Here is a 26,593-nt window from a genome sequence, read left to right as displayed (position 1 = left end):
ACTTGGTTGGGAAGTTTGTAGGGCATCTTGCAAGTTTTGTTGCTCATGTCTTTAGCCTTTTAGGTCGAGAAATATCAATAGAGCTCTATTGTTTTCACCTCCTTCTTTTTTTTTGGTTTTTGTTCTTTATAGCATATTGTCATAAGAAAACAAAAGGTTTATCCACTTTCCTACACATTCCAGGCTAATGGAGACAAATCTGAAAGCGAACACCAATTTGTGATTCTTGCATGTCACTCTTCTCATGGAATGATGATAATTTGATCTTCTCGAATGGACCTATCCATGACATTGAAATAAGATAAAGGGCCAAAAGTGAAAACATTGAAATGTGGGGGCAATGGGACAGGGCAGAGGAGACAATTGTCATGCGTATGTTGAAGTTGGGAAAAAATCCGAAACAACCAAAAGGCCCATAGTTATAAAAAAAGGTAAGAGATTGCTTGGGGTGAAATATAACGTACGAGGACAGGATAATGAAGATGTTCTGCATGCGCTTTCCCCCTCCATACCATATGCTTTATCATGCTGTATTCCTTTCGCTATGCCATCTTTCTTCTCTCTTCATCATCATCAACAACAATATGAAATCCTTTGAATGTTATGCATGCAAGCCATGACTATATAAATATATATATATATATATATTAATGTATCGCATCTGTTAGTGTAAAAAAGATCAAGGTTATGTTTGGACTGCATTTTCCGTCATTTTTCATGAAAAAATTACTGTAGCGATTTGATATATGTGAGGGAAAAGGTGATAGGGAAATGTGATCACGGAAAACGATAATATTTTCCGACGGAAACAAGCAATCTAAGCATGGCCCAATATTTTCGCGAATGAATGATGTATGTAATAAGTAATTCAAATATGTACATAGCCATGATAGCAAGATTTCTTTTGCTAATCTTATATATTGTAGAGGTTATATATATATATATATATTCCCACAACCCAATATGACTATTGGTTTAGCTTATGAGATGTGAAAATGGCTCGAAGAATTCTTATTTGGTTCAAGGCAACGAGATGCATGGCTAGGAATTCAAATAATTAAAGTTCAAGTTGGATACGAAATCCTTCAATTTTCAATCCTTGTCACGTTCATGAAGGAAAATGGCATGGATATATTTGACACTAGATTTTCGTCCGTCCAATTTTTGGCCTCCTATACTATAGCATGAGATGAAATGTTACCCAAGTTGGGAAAGGAGACTTTCATTGTCTTTGAAGTACCGAGATTCCAAGAAACCCTCCGCCACTTCTCCTCGATTCAATCAAAAGAATTTGTAGATAATTTTTATAAGAAAATACTAAAGATGTGCAAAATAGTCCCAAGTAATGAAATATGAACTTTTTTATGACAACGAAATACAAACTTAAAATGCAACCAATTTGAATGATTATAAGATATAGATTATAATTACGCCAATATGAGCAGCAATTTGACGTGGTGGACCTAATTTAAGTAGGTCAATAACTTTTTTTACCTCCTTTCTTGTGTTTGTAGAAAGATAAACTTCAATTCTAGTGCCGACATATTCCCGACATTTTCCAAGAGATAGAAGTAGTAGCTAGGGAACTCCATCAACCCTCTCTTGACAAGGGCATTATCTGGATCCAAGATTAGGAAATGCATGTAATACATGTTTAGTACACTGATGAAAACAAAAATGGAAATCAACAATTTAGTAGGAAACTTCTTCACGAGAACTGTAAATTGATCATTAGGATTGCAATTTTTCATCAAAAAAGTTTTACGTTTTCTGTGAATATATTTTTCAATCACCTTTTTTTACCACACATGTATCAAATCATAACAATATATTTTTTGACAAAAACTCCTAAAAATAACAATCCAAGCAGGTTACAGTATATATATATATATATATATATATATATATATATATATATATATATATTACCATAACTTGACTGATCGAACTGAAAATGCAAGTTTTTAATTTTGCAAACGTTAGTCTAAAGAAAGAGTAAACTTTTCCTTGTGATAAGATTTATCTAAAACTTTTTCTTGGCAAGTGAGTTTTTTGGGTGTAACTTTACTGTAACTTACTGTAGAAGTTTTTTAAAAAATTTTTGAAGTGTGTTTTTTTATGCATATTTTGAAGTGTATAGTTTAAAACCTTTGAAAAGTTTTTTTAGGTTACTATAGGTAAAGTTTTTAAAAAACTTGTAGCAAACAAACTTGACAAAAACCTTGTTTGCCAAACAAGGCCTTAGCACTACAACAAACTTGAAAAGCAAAACTGCAAAAGTATCCGTTGACATTTCAGGGAAGAGTGGGAATTAAGGATTCAAAGGTAGAGGGTTCGTGGGTATACAAAATATTTAATTAAGCTTGCTTTTATCAGAGATAAGGTTTGCATTACCACTTAATCAAGCAAAAGAGGTCGGCTAATGGAATTTACAGCTGCACAACATAATAGAACGAAGAGCATATCATCAAATTTGTAAAGTAGATTAATCTGAAAATGAAAGTTAACCTCACTTTGACCAAAGAATCTGGCAGGATTATTTCATGTATTTAGGGGTAGACCTTGCTAATCTTTCAACAGATTGGTTCCAGAATAAATCTGTTCATCTGTAACTAAAGTTTTGCATGGCCATCATGAACTTATAGTTATTGCTTTATTTTTTTTCCATTGGAGTATTAGAATTCAGATTAATCGAATAAATATACAATAGAAATCTAGTCCGTTGAAATCAAAATGTTATTAACAGGCAATGACGAAAGCATAATTTTGAATTGGGATAATTTCATAAATCTCCCCTGAGGTCCGTCATAATATCATTCAACTCCTTTGAAAATTTTAAAATCTCACTTACCGCCCTTGTTAACTTGGCAAGACTAAATATTCCTATTAAAAGTCACAAATTGATAATATTGCCCTTGCTCTTAATAAATATTTAACCACAAAACCAAAACAAAATAAAATTTAAAACCAAAAAATGTAAATTAAAAAAAATAAATTGCTAGTTAATAATGGTCCATATTATTTATATTGAGGTTGTGGTGGAATAGCAAAGGACGTAGATGAATTAAATTTAATCAAGGTCAACCACTTAGGAGGATTTTTGTGAGTAATTGATACCTTAAAATTTTCGTGCATAGTTAAGTTACAATTAAGGAAGTCCAGATATATTCTGGGGAAATATGTTTTAATTCATGGTGTAGTTGAAGTTGTATTGAAAACTAAAATAATCCCTTAATATGTGTGAATTTTGCTTTTGTTCCAATATAACTAAAATAAATAGTTTCCGTTAAGAAATTTACACCTTATTTTATTTTTTATTATTGTTATAAATTTCATAAGTAAGATAACAGAAGAGTAGTATTAGAACAAAAGTGTTATCTTTTTTGCATTTTCTCCAAAGGGGGTTAAAATGGTATAAGAAATGTCAACTCAAAGGAGGTAAGTGAGACGTTAAAAATCTCAGGGGAGATCATTGATATTATGAGAAACCTCAGGAAAGATTTCTGAAATTATCCCTTTTGAATTTGGGGAGGAAACATGGAATGTCTGACATCAATAATGTTTTTGACAAAACATATAATTCGAAGGTTTGGAGGGTAAAAACTTAAGGATTAATTTTTTTTCTACATTCATAACGTATACACTGTCAGTTTTCAATGAATGACAATTATACAAAATTTAAATTTGAAATTAAACTTTTACAAATATGTCATGGATCTAACGGTGATAGTGTATATATATATACTATTAGTGTATTTCTTGAGTTAAAAATTTATACTTGTAAATAAAATTTTGAAATTTGTGGAGGCAAAAATAAAATGTATGACAATAACGTCTAATATTGTTCTCTAATATTTTGGGTGGGCGGCAAATGTTCGATTAAAATAAATTTTTAAGGTAAAATTCTTAGCCCAAATAAGAATTATAAAAATCTAAGCGGGGGCACAATGAAATTTTGGAACTATTGTGGTTCTGTCCCCGTTAACAGGAGAACTGACAGATAGACCAATAATATAAACTTGAGGAGATCAATACATAATACTTATAAAAAAATTTATTAGTTTATGTTGAAAATTTTGCTATAGCCAATAAATTAGTTGAAACTTTTTAAATCAAGTTTTAAAAACTTTTTAAATTTCGTAGTTTGGTAGGTGTACAAATTGACTAGGGCTTGTATATCTCTTAGACCACAATAGCATTCCATTACTGAGTCAATGCCTGGTTGTACAAGTGATTGCCTGATAATTCCAAATTATGCACTAACTCTTTTTTTTTTTTTTTTTTTTCTCCGGTCTTCCTTCAGAAGTTTTGACGTTAGAAATTGATTCTTGCTTGGAATTGATTGGTGAAAACTCAATGGTGGCAGACCATTTTAAGTGGGTTTTGATTTTATCACTTTCTTTCAACTTCCAAGGCCTCAATTATGGACTTCCTTTCAACTTCCAAAGCCTTAACAGGTTTTGAATCCACAATTTTTCAATTCTAAAGATCCAAATTTCTTTGAATTGTAAAACAAGGCAAAAGTGCAAATACATGTGTCATCTTGTGGCCTCCCCTATACATGGAAGTCAATTCAAGGTAAGGATGAGTCTTCCAATCTGTAGACTTCGCAATGGAGGACTTCCTCGCTGTCAACCAAATCCAGAATGTGTTATTTGAGGACTCCGAGGAATGTGATTCTGCTCTTTGTGATAGGTTCAGTAGTACAAAGTCATTTGTCAGAACTCAGAACAGAACGTGCATTACATTAGCCGACACAAGAAATTGGAACAAGTGAGGAATTACTATTGGTTACAATGAAAGCCTTTGATCAGTACATAAGAAGCTCGCTTAGATACATGCATAATCTCTTGTTGCATCACATTTTATTAGTAAAAAAAAGAATGGGGCGAATTGCACCGGTGATCATGCATTGAACTTTTATAGATGTCTCATTTTCTTCATTGAACCTTTTTTTGTCCGCACAAGTTGGCTCACTTGATAAAAATTAGTGATTTTTTTTTTTTTTATAAAAAATTGTGTGTTTGAATTTCACTGTTGATGTGAGAGTTATATTGGTGAACGATCTATAAAAATCCTGATAAGCGACATATGTTTCTAGGATTATACCCTGACCTATAATGTTGCCGATGCCAAATCTATCAAACCTTTTTCTAACCAGCAAAAGAAACAAAATAAACTTTTCTCATCTCGAATTGATTATTCAACAATCACAATTGTCACATTTTGCTCGCTCTTTCCAAATTCATCTGTTAATACCACCAATTGAGGGCTCCATATATGATTTAATTGTTGCGTTTGATGTTAATTTTTGTTTATTTGCTTCACTGGGTACCTATTTGTGAAGAAAAATATTGCATGGTGATGGGAGGTGTGCAATTCAGCAACGCAAAAGGGCAAAAATTGCCCTAAAATTGGACTCAATGGACAAAATACGGTCTCTAAGATAGTTTGTTCATCAATTTCAAGCGAAAATTGTTCATTGGCTAAAATGAATTATTTTACAAAAGTTCAATGACCTAATTATAAAGTATCTCATGGGTATCAAAAATGTTGAGTTTTCTTAATCACTTATTTATATCAAAAACAATATCATGCTTCAAGACTAACCTTAGAAGATAATTAGTGAAAAAATAATTAATACCATATGCTTTAAAAAGTTAGGCCAGCTGCCACTAATAAGTCTCCTTTAACAAAAGACTACCCCATTATCCTGAAAACACACTTCCAAGTTTTATAAGACTATTTCAGAGTATAGAAAAAGCAAAAAGGAAGCTTCTTCAACTTTTAACGGGGTCCAAAGGAATTAACTCAAACTTTAAGGTTTACGTCCATTAATAAAAAAAAAAAAATCATGGTCAAATATTAAATTCTTCAAACCTTTACTTCCTGGCACGTGTCCCATGAGCTTGTCTGGCGTGTGACTGACGCCAGCAGGGCCGTATCCGTGTTTCGGTGGTCCAATATAATAATGGGCCCGATTTGTTGGATGTGGGCCGCACGCGTGAAGACTGGCGCAACTTTATAACGTGCTTTGCTAACTGGTGCACCAATTTTTTATGTTACCTCCTACCTTTTTCTCAGGAGAAATAGGTATCTTTTGCCACGTGCCCTCTTCTAATGGGTCTGATTTGAAGCCCTGGGTCAACCGCCTGTTGATTTAAACTAAACTGTAGCTTCGAGCTCCCCAACTTATCATTCCTAGCTCCTTAAAATACTGGTAACTCACAATTCTTAATACCGAAAGGTGGTTTTTGAACCAACTCTTTCTCTCAACATAATCTATAAGTTAACGAAAGAGGTTGCTTGTTTTTCCCTTCCTTTTTGTTTTAATGCGATAGTAAAAATAAAGAAAAGGATTTCGTTTAACGAGTGAAAATTTATTAAGATGAATTTTAAGTGTTAATTCTTTGCAAAAATTAGGCTAAATTGTGCATGTAAGATGAATACATTAGAGGGTAAGTGGTAGAAGTGAGTGTGATTGACAAGTTAGGTGTGAATTAAATGTACTAACGAGTGATTAGCGATCACGTGTTAGACAACTGAAAAGAAAACATATTATGTGTATAATATAAGCATACAACTAGCTAATGTAATTACTAAATTGCATGGCTCAAAGTCAATTCTATAAGCCTTAACCAATTATTATTACCTCAAGAATTAGTAATTAGCAATCCTACGAAGATACTAACTCTAAAAATTGCATAATATACTCCTCGTTATAATTTGTCCCCCTCTCCATTTTCCTCCTTGTTTTTTTTTTTTTAATTGGTCAAGGAAAACTAGGCAGTTTATGGAATCTAATATTTTAGCTTTGCATGGTAAGATTGGACAGAAAAACTTTTGGGCCAAGGAAGTATATCTTTTCGAGCTTCCATTTAAAAGCTGATATGAAGACTTAAAATTTCACAAACTTCAGTTGACAACCAAGAAAAATATATTGGTAATTTCAAAGCTCGGATGCATAACCTAGCTCAGCTCAAATATTTTCCCCAAGTTCCTATCAGCACAATAATGATCCATCCTGATCATGATGCAGATTAGAAGATAACATACAACATACATCATCCATTCCGAGATATTAAAGATTGAGATTATAACATATTGAGCACCTCATACATTATTTTTTGTTGGATTTTTCTAACGGGGTACTTACTTCCATTAACACGCCTAAATCACATCGAATCTATCATGTGAATATATACACTAATAATTATTATTCTTCCTTACATTTATACACTTGACTTGATTAACTGTATTTTTCCAAAAATTTAATACTTGAACTACATTACTGGGCACTAAGGGTGGATACCGAGTCGAGTTGAATTCGAGTATCGTCGTACTCGAACTCGAGATCGATGCCTAGTAGCAGTTATTGAACTCAAACTCGAGCGAGTTGCTTGAACAAAACTCGACTTGACATAATATTCAGAAGGCTCAAACTTGACTCATTAGAGCTTGAGAAGTTAGCGAACTCAATATTGAGTTCGAGAGCTCGACAAACGGTTAGGGTCGTAAAATATTGCAAATAATCAATCTAACAGAGTAATTTACTTATTTATAATATATTAATTAAATATTACATCGAGTACTTGATAGAATTTGACAAACTCTCGAATATATGATATACATACTTGAGCTTGACTCAAAAACTCAATATGAGTAGCTCAACCTTGGCATTGGTCAAGCTCGATTCGAGAAGTTGATTGAATTACTCGCAAGTTTGAATCAAACTGCTCGATTGAGTAGCACTCCTATTGGGCATTCATTAAACAAATCATTTTCTATTTATTCCAATTATACGATTGTTATATCATTAGGTGGAAAAAATTACCATAATGAAAGTTGTGTGGAAAACAAGTATGGGAAAGTAAAACAAAAGTTATTCTTTTTCCCCTTATGTATGTTTTGTTCACAAGAAAGTTGAAAATTTTTCTTATATATTTCGTATCGAGCAAAATTTACCTAATTGCAAATGAAAATAGCTAGTTAAATGCAAAACTCACAATAACTATCACTAATGATCATTAATTTTTTCATCTTTTCTCAAAATTTTTTTTGGTAATTGATTGAAAATAGAACAATATTTTTTTATTTCTTCTACTTCATTTTCCACACAATTTTCTTTCTACTCAAATAGAGTTATATGTATTGAAAAATTTTTGGGATTTATAATATACGAGTCTTCAATACATCAAAATTCAAAGGAAATTTGCACCAATTGCTCCTCACATGTTATTGATGTAAAATTTTAATTCCTCATATTCAAAATGAATGATTTTAGTCCGTAACAAATAAAAGAAAAAACATTCATTTATGTCTTGATCACCTTTCCAGTTGAATTTTGGTTGGAATATATTACGAACACATCACATGGTCAAAATTTTAATGGCAAATATGACAATTTCCTTAATATTGACCCAATTTTTCACTTAATCTACCAATATTTCTAATTCTTTCCATTTAAACCCTAATTTCCTAAATCCAAAAAGACATACACCCATTTTGCTCTTCCACTACTGCCATATTGCTCTACCATTCCCACGTCACCACCATCCTCGACCTTTTTTTTTACTTCTCCGCTGTCACCTTTTCTCCTTTGTACTTTCTCCTCTACTTCTTTCCCTACATTCTTTTTCTCCTTCCCATTTTTTTGCTCGCCACCACTCTTTTCCTTCCCTCTCATTCTTTCTCATTTACCCACCCACCACTTGTTCCCTTCTTCTTTCTTGTTTTCCATTTCCTCAACTTTTCTCCATCCCTTTCTTTATCACCCAAGTTTTTTATCCTCTCTGTTCCTTTCACTCATCAATTTGGTCATGAGACCAGATCTAATCTAGTTTTATGACTAGATCAATAGGTGAGAGGAGACCGGGGGTAGGGAAGAAGAGAAAATGTAGGGAGAAAAGTTGGGAGAAATGGTGAAGGTGAAGACATAGGGAAGGGAAAGAGGAAAAGAGGGTGATCAAATGAGCAATGATAGGAGAAAGAGAAGGAAGAAGGAGGAGGAGAAAGCGTTGGGAGAGGGAGGGAGAAAGAAAAGAGGTCGTGGAAGTGATAATGGAAGTCAAAATGGTGGAATAGAGTGATAACATAAGAGTCAAGAATGATAATGGAAATCAGAATAGTGGAATAGAGTGACAATAGAAGAGAGAAAAACATATGTTTTTGGATTTTAGAAAAAAGAAGAATCAAGTGAAATGGTGAATGGTGAAATTTTTTTTTTTTTTTTTGTCAATTGTAAGGGAGGTGATCTAACAGAATCACGGAACCAACGGAGATTGAAACACTATCGAATCATATGAGTGCATTACGTGGTTTGAACCCTTCATCTCCTACCGTATAGAACATGTGGTGCCAACTAGGGGTGGGCACGGGTCGGGTACCCGCCCCTAACATGATTTGGCTGACCCGACCCTAATATATCGGATCAGCCATTTTGCGACCCTAACTCGCTCCTAATATTTTCGGGTACCCGAATAGCGGGTACCCGAAAAAAAGGGGCGGGTCATAGGGTACCCGCCCCTAAAAAAAACTATTTTTCAATAAAAAAAATTTATTTTCTACTTAATATCAACATGTTTTTCAATAAAAAAAACATGCTTTTCCAATTAATATTGGTAGAGATATTGTAATTAAAGTCCATACATCACCATTTTCACACATTTCATCCAATAATCAAATCGATCTCATAAATTTAGTACATATTAGAATATCTAATGGACAAAACGAAGTTTCATAATAATTTTGAGTACATCACCATTTTCACACATTTCATACCTCTACAACACAACAAACACAAGGATAATAAGTATTTGGTAACTTCCCCAAGGATATTATGGTACAAGACCGCATCTCAAATAAGTCAATTGTGAAATCAAGTTCGGAAAAGAATTGAATAGAACTAATTATTTTTGAAAAAAATATAACCAAAATAATGTTAAAAATCTTCCCCAACTTTTTTACATCTTTGGAATAGACCTTATGGTATTAAGGTGATGAAAAAGAAAAATAAATTTCTTACACTAAATAAAAGAGACAAATTTAAGAGATATAATTGCAAATGAATGACACAAATATTTTAATTATCTAGCTAACAGAAAATTGAGACTCCAAACAAAAATCTTTGATTGAATTGATGCAAGATTTGCAGGAAAGATCGATGGAGATAGAATAAAAATAAAAAAGATGAAAGGGATGAACAATTTTTATAACAGAGTTTCACAAATTTTTTTTTTCATTTTGTTCATGTTTCACCGAGAATATTCACTTTCTTCAAAAAAAATGAGAAGAGTAGATCATATAGGATTAGAATATGAGGCTGCGAGCCACTTCACTTGCACTTAGGATTAAAAATTACAAAATTATAAAATGATCCCTACTTTTTAAATATTTATAAAATATACCCTGCGGGTCGGGTACCCGCGGGTTTTTATTTTTCTGATCCGTATCCGTACCCGATTTTTCGGGTACCCGACCCTCATCTGCCCCGCTAAGAAAAATCGGATCGGATATCCTATTTTTCGGATCGGATCGGATCGGGTTCATCGGGTTTTCGGATCGGCGGGTTTTTTTGCCCACCCCTAGTGCCAACACTATTCTAGAGGTAATTGATTAACAAATGAATTAAATATGGAATTGAGTTAACAAACGAAGTAAGTTGCAAGAACTGTTTTTTAAATCTGATCAAGTGATGTGTATGTGACTTACTCCGATCAAAATTTGATCCAAAAGGTGATCAAGTGCCAAAAATTATGAAAAAAAAGTAGAAAAAATGAGAGTTTTTTATTTGTTATAGTAGTAGAAACCAATTCTTCATACACAATTTTCTAAAATTCAGAAATAGAAATTTGAAATTAATTTGGTACGAACTACGAAGTAGAAACCAACCCTAGCCGAAGTAGAAACTGTTCATCGATACTATGCTGTACCACATACGAGACCATAGCGTTGGATGGTGTGACGCGTAGGGATGAAAATGGGAAGTGGGAACAAGAAAAGAACGTTGTCAGTGGGCCGGTTAGGGCGTGAGGCGACAGGGATTGGCATGGGGCCGTGATAGCGGCGCAAAAGCAGAGGATGAAAGAGAGAGATTAGGGCTTTTGGGGCCAGAAATAGTACCAGGTGGCAAATCGTTGTGTTAAAATATAGCAGGAGGAATATTCGGCGGCGGCTCCTTACCTGAAGGGTAGTAATCTCACAATTAATTTTTGGAACGCAAATCTCGGTTTCTTTGTGGGAATGTTTACGATGTTGATCTTGGTTGGTCCCATTTCTGGATCTCACAGTTCATTTCGTTGAGATGCTTTCCCTTTTTTTTCAATCCTTTATTCTTCTTTATTACTCGAAAAAAAAAGAGAGGATAAAACCTTCCTTTCATTTTTTTTTTAATAAAGCAAGAACCGAGACCGTCGAGTCTTGAATATTGTAGGTGCAAGTAAAAATGATTACTGATTCCATATGAGACTAATAGCTCAGATTAATTATATAGAATGTGTCTAATTAAAATTTTTTTTTTTGTAAGTGTGAGATTTTAAATTTAGAACATTCTATTTACCAGTCGTCTCATCGTATCACTTAATTCAACCCACCTACTAATTATTTAAAATTTGAGTATTAGAGTTAGAGTGAATGGTTATTTTGTCATAAACATACGGTGTGACTATAATCGATGGTCGTAAACACCCCTAACCCTATACCAAAATTTCCCATCTTCATTGTGATACATTCTTTCTTTTTAACCTTTTCTTCGTTTCTATTGTATGAGTTTAATTGAAATAACTTTCTTTTTTATTTTTTTTGGGGGGTTCAATTGATGTAGATTTAATCTTACAGATGGTACGTGAATTGTTGGAATAGCTAATGGTTAAACAAATTACTACAATCCTATCTTTGAATGGAGCGATTTGGTTTTTAGCCTAAACAAAAATCAGGAAATAAACTGATACCAATCGTTTTCAGATCTAATTACAATAATGAACTCCACTTTGGATTTAATCCAGGGCAAAATTATTAATGGTGGTCTTGTTTCAAAAGCGAATGAAGAAATGAAGTCAATGAAATTGTTAGGCAGTATTATCAGTGGTTGATTTCAGAAAGCCTATGAATTGATTGTTTCCAAGTCCACCGAACACCAAATTCACCTCTCTTCCAATACTACTACTGTTAGTCCATACATGAGGTGAGCAGGACAGCTATATATGTTAAATAAAATGAAAGAAGGTACAGAAAACAGACTGTGGGATATATGATTCTGAGAGCTGATGATCCAATTGGCTCATTATGGGATAAGAGTGAGCTTTTCTGGTAAAGTTTAAGGATGGTGTTTGGCGGAACAAATATCTTTCTTTTGTGCTAAAAGCCTACAATCATTCTTTGGAATAATTACTATTGTCCTTCCTTATATCCAATCTAACTTTAATTGATTATATCTATTCGACTTGACAATGGTTACTCCATCCATCCATCTAACAATAGAAATTGGTAATTTCAACAACGTGATGAAATATGCACGTTAGTGAGTTTCACAGTGTGACAAAAACCAGACAAGTTGCCAGGTTTTATCACTTTACCATTTCCTTACACAAAAGTGCCAAAACATCATAATATTGAATAGTACCAGCTATAAAGTTATATCACTTTACCACAGTTGAAGACAAAGAGCCGAGCAAAACAGGCAAATCTTGCGTAATATGACCTGAATCATGAGAGAGTTTTTTTTTTTTCTTTTGAATACAGTCTGCCTTCTGGACACGGGCAGAGTTTGTAGTGTAGCCAGTTGAGGAACATTTTATGTGTAAATATTCTCTAAGATAAAACCCCTGTCAAAGCCCATTTTGACAATAAGAATTCCTCATTTCAGATTTCCACGTTAAGAGCAAGATTTCTATGTATTCAGTCAAATGTACAAAGACCACTTGAAAGAGGGGCAAGTGTTCAATTTCACGCCATACCAGACTTTCTTTGGTCAGAATTAGATGTAAGAAAAGAAAAGTGCCGGGCTTTGGTGGTTGGTACATGAGGAGATCACATACCGAGAAGACTTTCAGGGCGGCGAATTAACGCAGTTGTTGAAAAGCGAGCAAAAGAAAGAAATTAAGTTTTTCTTTCTTTCTTTCTTTTTTTTCGCTTTCTACTTGATTTACGCAGGAATCCTGCGTATCCTACCTAACTTCCTACATGTGCAACAGTGCAAGTTTAGTACAAAATGGCAGTGCTCAAGTTAGTAATTTGACCAAATCACCGTTCAAATCAAAGACCTCCTTTTGCCGACTAAAATCCATATAGTAACTGGCTTGAGAGCCTTTTATTTAATACCGGCCAACCAAGCAGTGATTTAAGTGTTACTTCCTGCTTGATCAATTTGTCAAGAAAGCATGTTATACATACCACGATTGAAAAGCACCTGTACCATATAAAAGTTTGACGTTTTTGTCCCAGAGAGGACAGCTCATGCGGATGAAGTCCCGCATTATTAACAATAACAATGAGGTTTCATACCTCAAGCTTAACAAGGTACGTTTGAAGAACTGGAAGTTACTGTTTAAAGTAATCAAGGGGCTTACAGTATGAACTCAACAATTTAATTACTAGTAAATATGAGCACATCACTGTTAAAACCCTTTTACAATGTGAGTAGTGTTCCAAGTTTTTACCTATTTGCCGTTCACGTAATCCAGGAGAAGCTTGTCAAGCTCAAAATGCCGGCAAAGATGTTTCTGCATTTTATTAACAACAAAATTATCACAATCACAAGTTAAAGAATTAAAAAGTCCAAAAAACATCTACATTTGTGTTGCACAAAATCATGTTGTAGCAAAAAGGAGGTAGAGACCAGGTTAATCGTATGTTTGAATAGCACAAAGTAGCCAATTCAAGCAGTGATTCTGTTTTCTAACCAATATATATTATGACAGGACAAAAACAAATTTAAAACTGGCGGTTTTCGAGGATTTTAGCAGTTCACCAATTCCACAAAGTGGTGCAATGTTAGGAGACTTGGGAAGCTCAGAGTCCAAATAGGCCTTGGCAGCTTTTGACAGCTGTTTGCCGGAGTTCAAAGTTATAAGTAATTTAGCGATGGGAATCATTCTATAATGCCACAGTTTCCTCTCGACGGAGAGAGATAAGGATCGTTATACTGTTGATGAGGTAATATAAATCTTTTCAGACATACATCTCACTCCAGCGACTAGTATCAACCTAAACACTAAGACGGGGTCTTAAATGTTTGCTATCAACAGCTTCATCTCCCAGTTAATTTATTGTAGTTATCTAGCAACTGAGTGTCCCTTTGTATGGTTCATCAGAAACAAAATCCAGACTAACCATGAAACCACACACAAGTTCAAAATCTGTTATGAAACACGGAAAAACTGCAGGCAGCAGAACATCATTACAGATTACGCAGTCCAGTACTTCTTATGATGTTCTTCAGCTGTCTCCAGCACACATATTGATAAGAAAGATTTGGAGAAGCATCCATGCACAGCAAAAGAATAGAGGCTAATTAAGAGACCTTATACCCCGTCTACTTATTATGGTAAACAAAGACAACCACACAGGCTAATCCTACATTGATTGTTTAAAGAACTAAAATAATATCTACACTCTCTTGTCTCTACATCTTTATTTTTTGTAATTGCTGTTCCTTTGTTTCTCCCTTTTTGTGCTGCTTGATTCAGAGAAAATGGGGAAATATCAAAAGAGGCTGCTGGGGCAAGATTAATTCCTATAATTGGTGCTACTGCAACAATGAACTTCCACTTGTTTTCATTTTTTTTCATCTGAGCAATGACTCATAAAGCAAAAAACCTTAGAATGATTTACACATATGCTTGATTATTACCTAAATAATCATCTAGATGCATGCTGCAAATAAAAAAGCTATTGTCAAATATCCTAAGTTTGTACAGTCAACAACAAATTACAGGCAACCAAGAAAGATTACCTTAGTCAGAGAAGGACTTAAAATATACGTCTCAAAATCCACCTCTGAAAGGCTTGAGACCTCTGTCCCATTGTCAAATAATTTGTAGATTGGAAGTTGGTTTAGGCTATCTGTTTCAATTATCCAATAACTCTTTTAATCAACAGGAAAACATCAATTTTAGGAAAACTATTTACGCCAGAAGTTCTTTAGAAGAAGAAATGAAAAGTTCCTACCAAGAGAAATTCCAAACTTTTCAGCAGCATTTGGAAAAAGCCCCAGATCAACTGTCCCAAATGACAGCCTTTTATTTGAATATCTGTTCAGGAAAACATAGACATTATTTGCAAAACGAGATGAATTTCAAACAGACGAGGCTTGAAATCCAATGTCTAGAGAGCATAAAAATGGACATTTCATACAAACATGAAATCAGCAACCTTTATCGATGGTGCAAGACTTAATATCACTACTCCATGAGCCAAAAACCGGAGACTGGTCTACAGTTTTATTGTTTTAAAGTCTGTATGTTTTCTTAAAAGAGATCCACAAGGCAGGTCGAAATAGCGGACATAATTGTGAGAGCACGTACTAGTGTCTAAGGCACTCCATAACACAAATTAACATTCCACTGTCTTAGCCCAAACAGCCCTGTTTTTGCTCCCATCTTATCAAAAGGAATAGCACTCACATAATTGAGAGTTCTGGGAAGAATGAACTGGTTCGTATACACGAAGATACGGATGAAGCACGGAATTCGACCTGCCAAAGTGGATGCCAGAGGTAAACAAGAGCAAAGCAATGAGAATTGGGTTAGGTACATGCAAAACATATAAGCCGAACCAATCATTTTGCATGATGTCTAGTTTGGTAGCCATTCATGTTCATAGTTACAAACAAAAACCTAAAAGGTAAATCTGTCCCTACTCATACTACTAAACTTGCTTGAGCTACGTATATCATAAAACAGAACCAGAGAATTTGCACTACCCCTCAGCATCCCAAATGATTGAACAGATTTGGGATGAACAAAAGAAAAGAACAAATAAAGCAACCAGTTTGGGTGAAATATCAACAGTCTGATTTTGACAGCATTGGCCATGCATCATCAGGCAGCAGTACCATGCAATTGGGAATACATAGCAAAAGGACCTACAGATTTTCAAAATCACGAAAAGCATGTAAAAAGAAATGAATAGACAATAACTGGCACCAAAACGAAAAGTTTTTTTTTTCCAAAATATGTTGACAAAAGGTTCATTTCAAGCTAAAATCAAATATCATGTTCTGTTGGAAACAGATTTTCAAATTTGAAATAGCAAAATGTCCAAATGTTAGCATTTCTTACAGATCAAAGAATGCATAAATTTCTCATAGACATGCAGATACCATATACGGATGACACATTGATACGGACACACCTCTCCTAGACTGATCTTTATATGTAAATTTTCTATAAGGTTCAGCCAGTAGAATAGTTATGTGGGCAAACCATAGCACAAAGCAATTTATCAAAAAATCCAAAATTTAGATGGAATAAGGAGAATGGTCACCAACCAACCAGAATCTTGATGTGTTTCCTTCAGTGAGTAAAGTTTCCAACTGCAATGGTGTTAAATGGTTTAAATCACCTAGACAAGTCAGGCATAAAAATCAACCAAAGAAGGAGCACAAAGAAAAGTTATGTTCATCAGAAAAATATGACCTATCACTCCAAAAAGAAAGCTTGCCAAATGCTTGTGGATAAAATGTAAAGAAACACATGTATGAGAACACCAGAAATATGGATCATCATACCTAATCCTTCATGAGGAGGCTGTTGTGCTGAGAGGTAAATAACTGTGATAAAAAGAAGACAGATTCAGTTAACATCAGTTTATAAGCCTCCTGAGATACATTATCATGTAAGTTGGCAACTTCGCTGTCACAATATTTGTAATATGGGACTGACAATTAAAAAATAAGATTGCTACAATATGAATACCAAATGAGCAACTTAACAAATGCACTGATTTTCTTACAATACAGTCACAATAAAGACACCTAAAGGCAGGTTCAGAAAAGGCTATAAAGCCCTAACACTAGACAAAAGAACAATTAAAATGTATACAACTATCCCACTATATTGCAGATAGACATGGAAATTCTTCAGCTTAAATTTTTACCATCTTTACAAACATATAAAGAAGTCCTACCTAAGAAAGCCAATGTATACCAGAGTGCCACGTGATAATCCATGACAAAAGCAATGGCAGCAAGGAAAATCTGAAAACAGGAAATACGGACTCATATTAGAGGTTTCCCTTTTTGTTTCCCAAAAGGGTACTGAGAGGACATATTTATTTGTCTCATCTTAAATTTAGAGAAGTGACACTTGAGCTATCATGAAGCTTTGAAACCACATGGTTATGAAAGCATCGTGGGATGCTCCTTAAAAGGTTAGTACATCAACTTTTTACATGTCATCCTTAAAAGGTTTCATTCACCTCTCTCGCAAAGTCTTAGTCAAGATTACAATTATGCAGATCGATTCCAATATTAATTAATTTGGCAAAAATTTCCCATTAGGTACCTGCCAACTGGATAAGAAATTCATGTAAAAGGAACACATAATGACAAAAGGTTTTCTGAATTACAAAATTCAAAAAGCTACTTATTACTGTACATCGCATGTTATGAACTTATCATGTGAATATAATACCCAAATTCAATATGTATGAGTAATAAGACTCCATTGATACAGAACCAAGAAAGAATAGATGCATATTCACCACTGTATAAATACATAGGCAACCATTTTCCATCGGGTAGATTATCAAATTGGCTTGAAATTCATGGAAAAGAAACATGACATGAGTTTTAAGAAACGAATTTTAGGTTTATTATCAATCATGTTCTTTGGTTTTTTTTTTTAATTAACTAACTTTAAAGTAAATGAGAACAGATGCTGTCAAGTATAGCTATTTTAATTGTCGTTATAAAGATGGTAAGTGGATTTGAAAGGCAAGCTTTTAGCATCCTGCTTGGCAGTTGCCTTATTCAATTGAGATAACATTTAACAGTCCTAATGTGGCAAGCAGAGATATTCAGCAAAAGATTTACAATCTACAGAGTTAAACAAAACAACAACTTCTCAGGGATGAGAGATGACAATGATTTAGATAATCATAGTAAATTTACTTGGTCCATCCAAGAAGTTACTTTTTCTGGGAAATGGGGTAGAAGCCAATAATTTTAGCATATCTACCAAGCTCCCCTGAGCTTTGTTGGGAATATAAGGATCTTCCCGCAATTCACTGAACTTACAGAGAAACCTCTCTTTACTTTCATTTAAATTTAGATAGAATTCCTCTACTTTTAACATCAAGTTTCCAGAATCCTTCAGGTCATTTGGAAAATACTCAGAAGGGTAAAATAATTATTAAAAAAAAAAAGGAAAGGAGCCGGCATTGTTCCATGTACAGTCAGACTGCATCATACCAAATATGATAAACAAAAAAAAAAGCCAGAATGGAGCCACCTTAGCAAAGAAGAACGTGTTGGCAATGAAGGTCTCCCATGTTTCTTCTCTCACCAACTGCCAAATTTGAATAAAAGACAAGAAAGCTGAATTAACAACATATAGTAATTCAATCCAACGATCTTTCATCACTCAAATCACCCACCAAATCTCTAATCATGAATGAAAAAACTTCAGTTATTACACTTCTATCAATTTCACTTTCAACCACATGGCAAGCATGACTCAGAAAATTAACAGAGAAGAAATAATAAATTCTACAATACATTTTACCATCAGCAATGTGGTTCCATCACGTACTTTCAGCAAAGTTATTGATAGCAAAAAATAAAAATTAGTCAAAATTTGAACCAAGTTGCTACAGTTTTTGGCCTTTTGTCCACTTGGAAGCTCTGATCAGGTCTCAAGCGAGTCCTAAATTCCAGAATCAAATAAATATGCTTTCCAGAATGGCCGTGTTCTACATGTAAGAATCAACTCCATGTCCATCTTTGAAATCGTCAACACCATATAAGCCTAATTATCTCTTTGACTACAATAATATAATTGAATCATGAAAATGTTCTGAGTTTTAGTACTGATATTTATACAGTAAATAGAAACTAACACACTTTTAGGTAACTCAAGTCCACCAATGGTAACAATAATAATTCTTCACAAATCTATTAAACAATGAAAAAAAAATACTAAAGTCAGAATTTCATCCACATTCCCCTGTCTCTCTCTCTTGCAACTAGAACATTCAACTAATTACAAATGCACAAAGTAAATGATCAATAAAAGTACACAATTAAATAATTACACTACAATTCAAGAAAAAACACACAAAAATTATATGATAAAGAATTTACCTTTATAACAGTCAATATACAAAACGCAACCACGGCCTGAATTTCCTGTTCCAAAAAAAAAAAAAAATCACGATTACTAAGCAGATTACAATTTCATTACTTAATGATCAATAAAGAAAGAGAACGAAAAATGAATAAAAGGAATTAATACACGGATGAGAAGAGTGCCGGAGCGAGAAGGAGAGAGGACACCGGCGGCGGAGAAGCGTATGGGGATATAAGAGAAGAGAACTAAGAAATGTAACAAATAGTACGGCTCCGACGCCGTTTTGTTCCAAATTCGCGTTACAAAGTCGATCAAATCTCCATCTCTCTCGACGCTACTGCTGCTTCTACTACTCTTCCTCGACATTTCTACTTAGCTTATTCTTCGTTTTAGGCGATCCCAGATTACGGAGCTTCGAATGCTAGTATATACTCTCTCGTCCCATTTTGGTAATTTTAATTTTTTTTTCACATAGTTTTAAAAAATATAATTAATTTTGTTGATTAAATTATTATTTTCCTAAAATATTCTTACATTAAATAAAATATAATTTTATATTAATTATTCATGAAAACTTGAATTGATAATTTATAAAAATTTAAATTGATGAAAAAAAAGAATCAATTTTTATTTTACATTATTTCGCATTTTAGCTTGAAAAAATAATAAAGCTAACTTTTCATATATATAAATATGTTTTAAAAAATCTAAATGTATTAAATAAGGAAGATTAATAATTTATATTAAATAAGATAATTTATACTAATAACAATTTATATTGAATAAGAATATTTTTAAAAAAATTATATTTTTTAATTCGGAAGTGAATTATAATTTAAAACAGACGAAAAAAAAAATATGACTATTAAAATAAGACATGACCATATAACAAAGATGACATGGGCCAGTAATAGGCCCACTGTGTAAAGCGCTGATTTTGTATTGGGCCAAGAAAGGTGGTTTTTGAGTGACATTGGGCCAACATAGTTGGTTTGGGTCCAATGTCTGGAAGTAACCAAATTCCGAACAAATTTGTAATTAGCACAAGCTTAGGTAACACCAACGTAGATACAAATATGAGAATCCCGATAATTGAGAAGATGGGGCATTTTTTATTTTATTTTTGCCATCTAAATTGTACATCGTTTAATACAGGTCCTCCACCCTAAAATAGTAACCACATGAAAATAATGGAGGACATTGTTCACTCATTGTTGTACAACAAGATATGTTAAATTTTGTTTTATAAGTTCAAAAATGTGATCCATAGAAACCATGGGTCTAGGGCTAATTTTGACGATACATAGGGTTGTCTGACAAGTTTTCTGCTAGATTTGGGGCTTTAAGGAATATGAGGATAATATAAATCCACATTGTAGTGAAATCTTCGAGACTTTTCTTTGGAATACAAAGGACTAAATTCACTCCATTAAGACTAGTGCTTTTAATGATTTGAGCATGTAATGTTTTAAGTCTATATTTCTGATAATTGAAATTTGTTGGTATATAAATAGTGTTGGATTTTGGCAACTTGTCCACATGAATATAGACTTAAAAACAAGTTGGTATATAAATAGTGTTGGATTTTGACATAGAGCTCGGCTCATTAAATTGCTCGAGTTTGAAATTTGAAAATGAAGAGTACACACGGACATATTGACCTCAAAAATTTCTAAAAATCACAGGGTGAAAATTTCTAAAGCAGACAAGGGATAATATACTATAGATGTGAAAGAAGTAGTGATTAATCGTGGCAAAAGTTACAGCATTTATGAACATTTAAGTCTTGATATTTCAATTTCTCCTCCAAAGTAATTTATTGTGAATTTGGTCCACTCAATAGAAATGGACCTAAGACCAATCAATAATCCAAAATTGTAAAGTAAAGAAATTCTAGTTTTATTTAAGGAAGACATGAAACATAATCTGGAGGGGAGAAATAACTATAGCAAACTCATTGCTAGTACGCTACTTAATCCTAATCTACGGAGAAATATTCTAACATCACCGTTAGAATAAAAGTAAATCTTATATACATTGACAGTGTACGTACTATCACCATCAAATAAGTAATATATGTACGAAAGTTGAATTTTAAATTCAAATTTTATATGCTTGTCATTCATCCAATAAAGATTTTTTAGGACGACAAATTCGCCATGACGTGCATTTACTTTTTCTCTCTCTCTTTTCTTTCTTTTGAATTCTATCATCTATATTTGCTTTTGGTAAATTCACGAATTCAAAGCCTGTACGATTCTAGCTTGTAGAAAACTTTAAACTCGTATATTTTTAAAAAAGTCATGATGTGGAGCGAAATTTGTGGGCAAGCGATTGGAATTGGATCGAGGAGCAAAAGGAAGAAATAATATGCTCAAATCCACATTTTCAAAGGATCTCCGCGCGAATCCTTTCCCTAGCGGATCCGACTCAATAGTCGAGTAAACTTCTGGGCTCTGTTTTAAAACTCGGACCGGACCGGCCGGTCGAACCGGGAACCGGTCAGGTAACCGGTCCGAGTCATATTAAAAAATCGAAAATTTAAAATCCGGTCAAAGCCGGTCAAAAATCGGGTTTGATCGGAAAAAAATCGGTTTTTCCGGTTCAACAGTAATTTTTTTAAAAAAAAATTCAAACTTTTTAATATTATGTTTTGACCCCCTAAATTGTTAAAACTTATTGATATACCTCAAATATTTGATACTTTATAAATATTGTCCTAAAATTTGATGTTATTTTTCAATTAAATTCATAAATTTAATTCTAAACTTGTTAATATTTATTAAATAATATAAATTGCTACTTGATTGTTCTAATTTCTTTGTATTTTCTTGTTAAATATATTTGAAACATCAAATATATATGAATATACCTTTATTAATATCAATATATTATTAGATATTATATATATAATATTTTAATTTTTAAATAATTTTTATTTATGACGTCATCCGGTTCGACCCCTATTGACCCCCGGTCGAACCCATTGACCCCTGACCCCTGACCTCGGCCGAGTCACTATCCGGTCCGGTTCTGAAAACATAGCTTCTGGGCACAAATCACAATCCGATTCACGAATTCGCTTTACCTTTTCTATTTCTCCTTCCCTATGTTCCTTCAAATTTGGTTACAAGGACCTTGGTTGGGATGGAACTCGAAGGGTCATGAAATGGCACGGAAGCGTGTTCGCAGTTGATTCATCACAACTATATAATTCCTGATAAAAACAAATGTTCAAAGAAATTGGCAAAGTAAAATAACGACATAGGTTTTTTTTGATAACTCAATTCAACACTTAAATTTAAATAGATTTACATCTTAACATATTCAAATCGTTTGATAATCAAAAATTAAATATTTTAATTAATTAAGTGACACTGAATTTTTTAGACAAAACTTGTTTCGAAAATTAAGTGATAAACTATTCACTTATAACTGAATGTAATATGTACTCAAATGCAGTACATTTAATACTTAACAATTTAATGGATTCAGACTTAAAATTTCACATTTTAGATTTTAATTTTATCAAATACACTCATAATGAGGTTGAAGACATTGTGATCATTAAAAGCTTTACATTATCATTATTATTATTATTATTATTTAATTGACGTGATGGGGCTGCATTTCTTAATCCAAGTCTAATAAGGTGTTGATGACAAAGCAAAACATGAGCAAAAGTAAAATAGGGCATCCATGGCACGTGACAGGTCACAAGAAGAACCACATCAGGTGCGTTGCATTATTGCGCGTACAAACTATACAGAGTACCCAGCATTAGACTCACGTGGATTGACGGCACGTGCACTCACGTTATTAGTCGACCAATGATTCCGCGACGGACGGAGGGGCAAAATCTAAAATGAAGAAAAACAGCCCACTCAGATGCCTGCCACGTGGTATTTGACCACCGTCACTGGTGGCCTTTGACGCCAGCCGAGCACTCGCACATGCTCAGCTGACACAGCATCAACCTCCATCACGTGCAATTTGGATTTTGGACCCCAACTATTCGTATTTTTAAGAATAAGAATTCTTTTGAGATAAAAAGTGAAATATATATATATGTATTAGGAAGAAAAAGCAACAAAAAAAAAAAAAGGCCAAACTCTGCGAGTTCTTGTACTGGTAAAACCTCCCATCCAAGCAACGACTTGGGTTCCTTTTCTTTTTCAGTGTTTCCTTTATTTCAAATTCAGGCATAAAAGTGTGCTGCAAGAAAAAGAAGAACGAGTTGATATAAATCGTTCATAACTAAAGCTGTAAAATTACCTTTACCCCCAATTTTCGATACCAAATACAAAATTGTGAAAACCCTTAAAAAAATGGCACTAGTGGATAACATGTGGTTTTAGATTTAGAATGATGCGTTTGTTAAATATTAATCTGATACATTTGAGCGCGTATCACATTTGAGTTATCATTTATTTTTTTTTTGGAGTAAGTTTTATTTAAAAAATTCAGCGCCACTTAATTAATTCAAATATTATATTTTTTTACTATCAAACTCGTTCAAACATATTTAAGATATAGGTCTAATAAATTTAAGTGTTGAATTGGATTATTAAACAGGGTCTTAGAATTACTAATAAATTTGTGCGATCCATGACTCATCTGCCATATAAGGATATAATTATGGCATAATTCTGATGATTCGATCGAGTTGAAAAGATTTTATGGAACAATATCTTTACGGAAAATAATAAAAGCTACAGAAAATGGTGCTACATATTCAACATCGATTGTGGCTTTGAAATGTCGCAGTCTATATATGATTGCAAATTGCAAATAATAATAATAATGTCAAGGCTGAAATGTAAGGTAAAAATAAAAGCAAATGTTAAATATTCACAGAATCAAGTTTACAAGAAGAGTACATCCAGTAGTAAGCCATTGACCAATGGGGACAAAGATCACATGTAAATGCGTAGGGTTCAATCATATTCATCTATATGGACTTCTACGCCGAAATTAGATGGACTTACAGAATTCGAATATTAATTAACCAATGTTGAAAATTGAGCAAGATATTTGGTGTTTTCAAAAATCAGTCTTGCATGTTAGATGGGGTTTGGTATTTTCTTTCATACTTTCTTTGTCAGCAAAAATGGGATAGATTTTTGGCTAAAAGAATTGGATAAATTTTGATTTTATAAATTACAACAAAAAAAAAAAAAGTGGAAAATGAATGTGAGATCACACATACAAAACAAAAGACTCCGAAGAGCAAAAAAAAAAAATCAAAAAAATCTCGGGCTTAGCCCGACTCGCTCCACATTTCTAGATTAGTTATTTTGTTGGTCTTAACGGATAGAATAAATATCTAAAAATTTTACTGCTACTTTTTCTGCAGTTGAATTGATCACGTCAATAAATGACAGCAGTGGACACCTTATCTGGTCTCTCTTACATAGGGATTGCTAACGTGGGACCCACTTCAACTAAATCATACCTAGACAACATGACACGTGTTCGCCTCCCAGGTATTTACCATGGGATTGCTCAGCATCCTATGTGGCAATGACGGCTGTAAAAAAGAAAAGTGAAATAAAAAACTTGAGAACCCATTTCGATTGCTATTTTTTGAAATTCTTATAAAAAAATGTACTGCAATAATTTGATACTACGCGTGAAATAAAAAGATAATTACAAAATTTAATTACAAAAAAAATTTTGAAAAAAAAATACAAAGCCAAACAAGGTCTAAATTCGTGAATTAAGTTCCTCTCCGGTGAAGTCTCACGGGGTAATTCGAGAAATCCGTTCCCCCTCTTTAGGGTATGGCGATCTTCCTGACAATCAGGATTCGAATCCCGCTGTTAATGCGTTCCGGGGATGGGGCCTCTCCACCCGAATCGAAGTAGGATTAGTCGGGCACCGTAAGAATTGACTTGGATACCCACTCCGTCAGAAAAAAAAAATTCCTCTCCGGTGGATTCTCTCTCTATTTTCTGCAGTGCACGTCTTAGTTAAATTTAAAATGATCAGATCTCTTCTTAATAAATGAAAGCACATATCATGCATTTATGCGTGTTGCAAACAAATGGAGAGAAAATTCATTGGGAAGAAACTAAATCCTTAACCGGTGGCAAGCTTAGGGTCCGTTGCCGGTAGACACGTTGAGAGAATCACGACCGTCCGATCATGGCAAGCCTAGCTGTATCTGTCGTGCTTACTGGTGGGAAGGTCAGAATTTAATAATTAGAGCAGGAGTGGGAAAAAAAAATTGTTAAATAAGATAAAATAAAGATGAAAAATCAGAGTTTATTATATTTTCTATGGCAGAAAAGTAAAATAAATTAAGCGCGAGTCCCGATGATAAAATATAAAAGCTGAGGAATCGGGCTGTTAACTTGGACACTAATGCACGAGTCGCAGCGACAAACCTGCTAGATCGGTTCCAAAGGGGGTTGAATAATCAACGCTTAATTTTGCTTAATCTACTAATTAATCACTTTTTTTTTTCTTTCTCCTAGATCGATTTACTTCTTTAACCCCCTAAGACAAGGGTTAAGTTGTCTTGCCAATTTACCAACATGTCCTCAAGAAAAGCATTGGATTTCAAGCAATCTCTGCATGACTTGCAATTTCAGTACATGAGCTGCATTATTGTCCCACAACTAGTCATGAATCATCCATCATTGGGATGATTAGCCAATTTCTTCTTGATTCTCAACCTAATTAGCTAAGAAGAAAGTGTTTCTTTCAATCCTAGGAGCTTAATTTAAAGACCAAGAATTGCAAATTAATACATCTAATTGTGAAATGATTCAAAACCTTTAGCCCTACTCTATCATGGTCCCATGAGCACTTTTTGCAGAGAATTCTCTCTTATCTTATAAAGCTTGGGAGTTTTTGTGGGGGGGGGGGGGGGGGGGGGGGGGAGGGGGGAAGGGGAGGTGGGATGACCTAGTTCTCAAGTAAAGGCCATTCCTACACATTGATTTTCATTCATTCTAGCAACAAACACTCACGTGTGGTCCATCATCCAATTGAAGGTCTTGATCATAACACCCCATGACCATTTACCTCATTTTTTTTGTCTCCAAATTCAATGAGCTAGAAAAATGGAAAGCCACACACACATGCAATATTAAGGTCTTGAAAACCAAGGACACTATGGTAAATTCATAATGCTAATAAGGCCATTTTTGTATGTAATTAGCAATTTAAAGACGCTTTATCGGTTGTTTTAAAAAAAAAAAAATCTTTTTCCGTTTCAAAGTGACCAAATATCGACCTTTTTTTTAAAGCCATAATTTCTCCTCGTCAAAATCCAATTTTTTAGCTGTCTGCCTGTCCCC

General features: G+C 33.7%; 1 protein-coding gene across 2 annotated transcripts; it reads right to left on the bottom strand.

The window, feature by feature from the left end:
* Positions 1-13,394: 13,394 nt before the first annotated feature.
* LOC113705552 (uncharacterized) lies at positions 13,395-19,707 on the bottom strand. 2 transcript variants are annotated; one of them, XM_027227445.2, is made up of 10 exons: positions 19,452-19,707; positions 19,301-19,345; positions 18,450-18,506; positions 17,125-17,194; positions 16,727-16,768; positions 16,487-16,560; positions 15,621-15,691; positions 15,166-15,248; positions 14,951-15,060; positions 13,395-13,718 (listed from the first exon to the last, which is right to left on the bottom strand). In XM_027227445.2, exons 1-10 carry the CDS (start codon positions 19,650-19,652, stop codon positions 13,656-13,658), a joined length of 816 nt encoding a protein of 271 aa, XP_027083246.1. In that variant the 5' UTR covers positions 19,653-19,707; the 3' UTR covers positions 13,395-13,655. The 2 variants fall into 2 exon arrangements, 1 of the variants encoding a protein (XP_027083246.1); XR_003451904.2 differs by having other exon boundaries at positions 13,659-13,718; positions 16,491-16,560.
* Positions 19,708-26,593: the final 6,886 nt, after the last annotated feature.

The sequence above is a fragment of the Coffea arabica genome, chromosome 8c, assembly GCF_036785885.1.
Source record: "Coffea arabica cultivar ET-39 chromosome 8c, Coffea Arabica ET-39 HiFi, whole genome shotgun sequence".
Lineage (NCBI taxonomy): Eukaryota > Viridiplantae > Streptophyta > Magnoliopsida > Gentianales > Rubiaceae > Coffea > Coffea arabica.
Note: the sequence above shows the minus strand (reverse complement) of the source record. Positions and strands in the feature narration are given on the sequence as shown.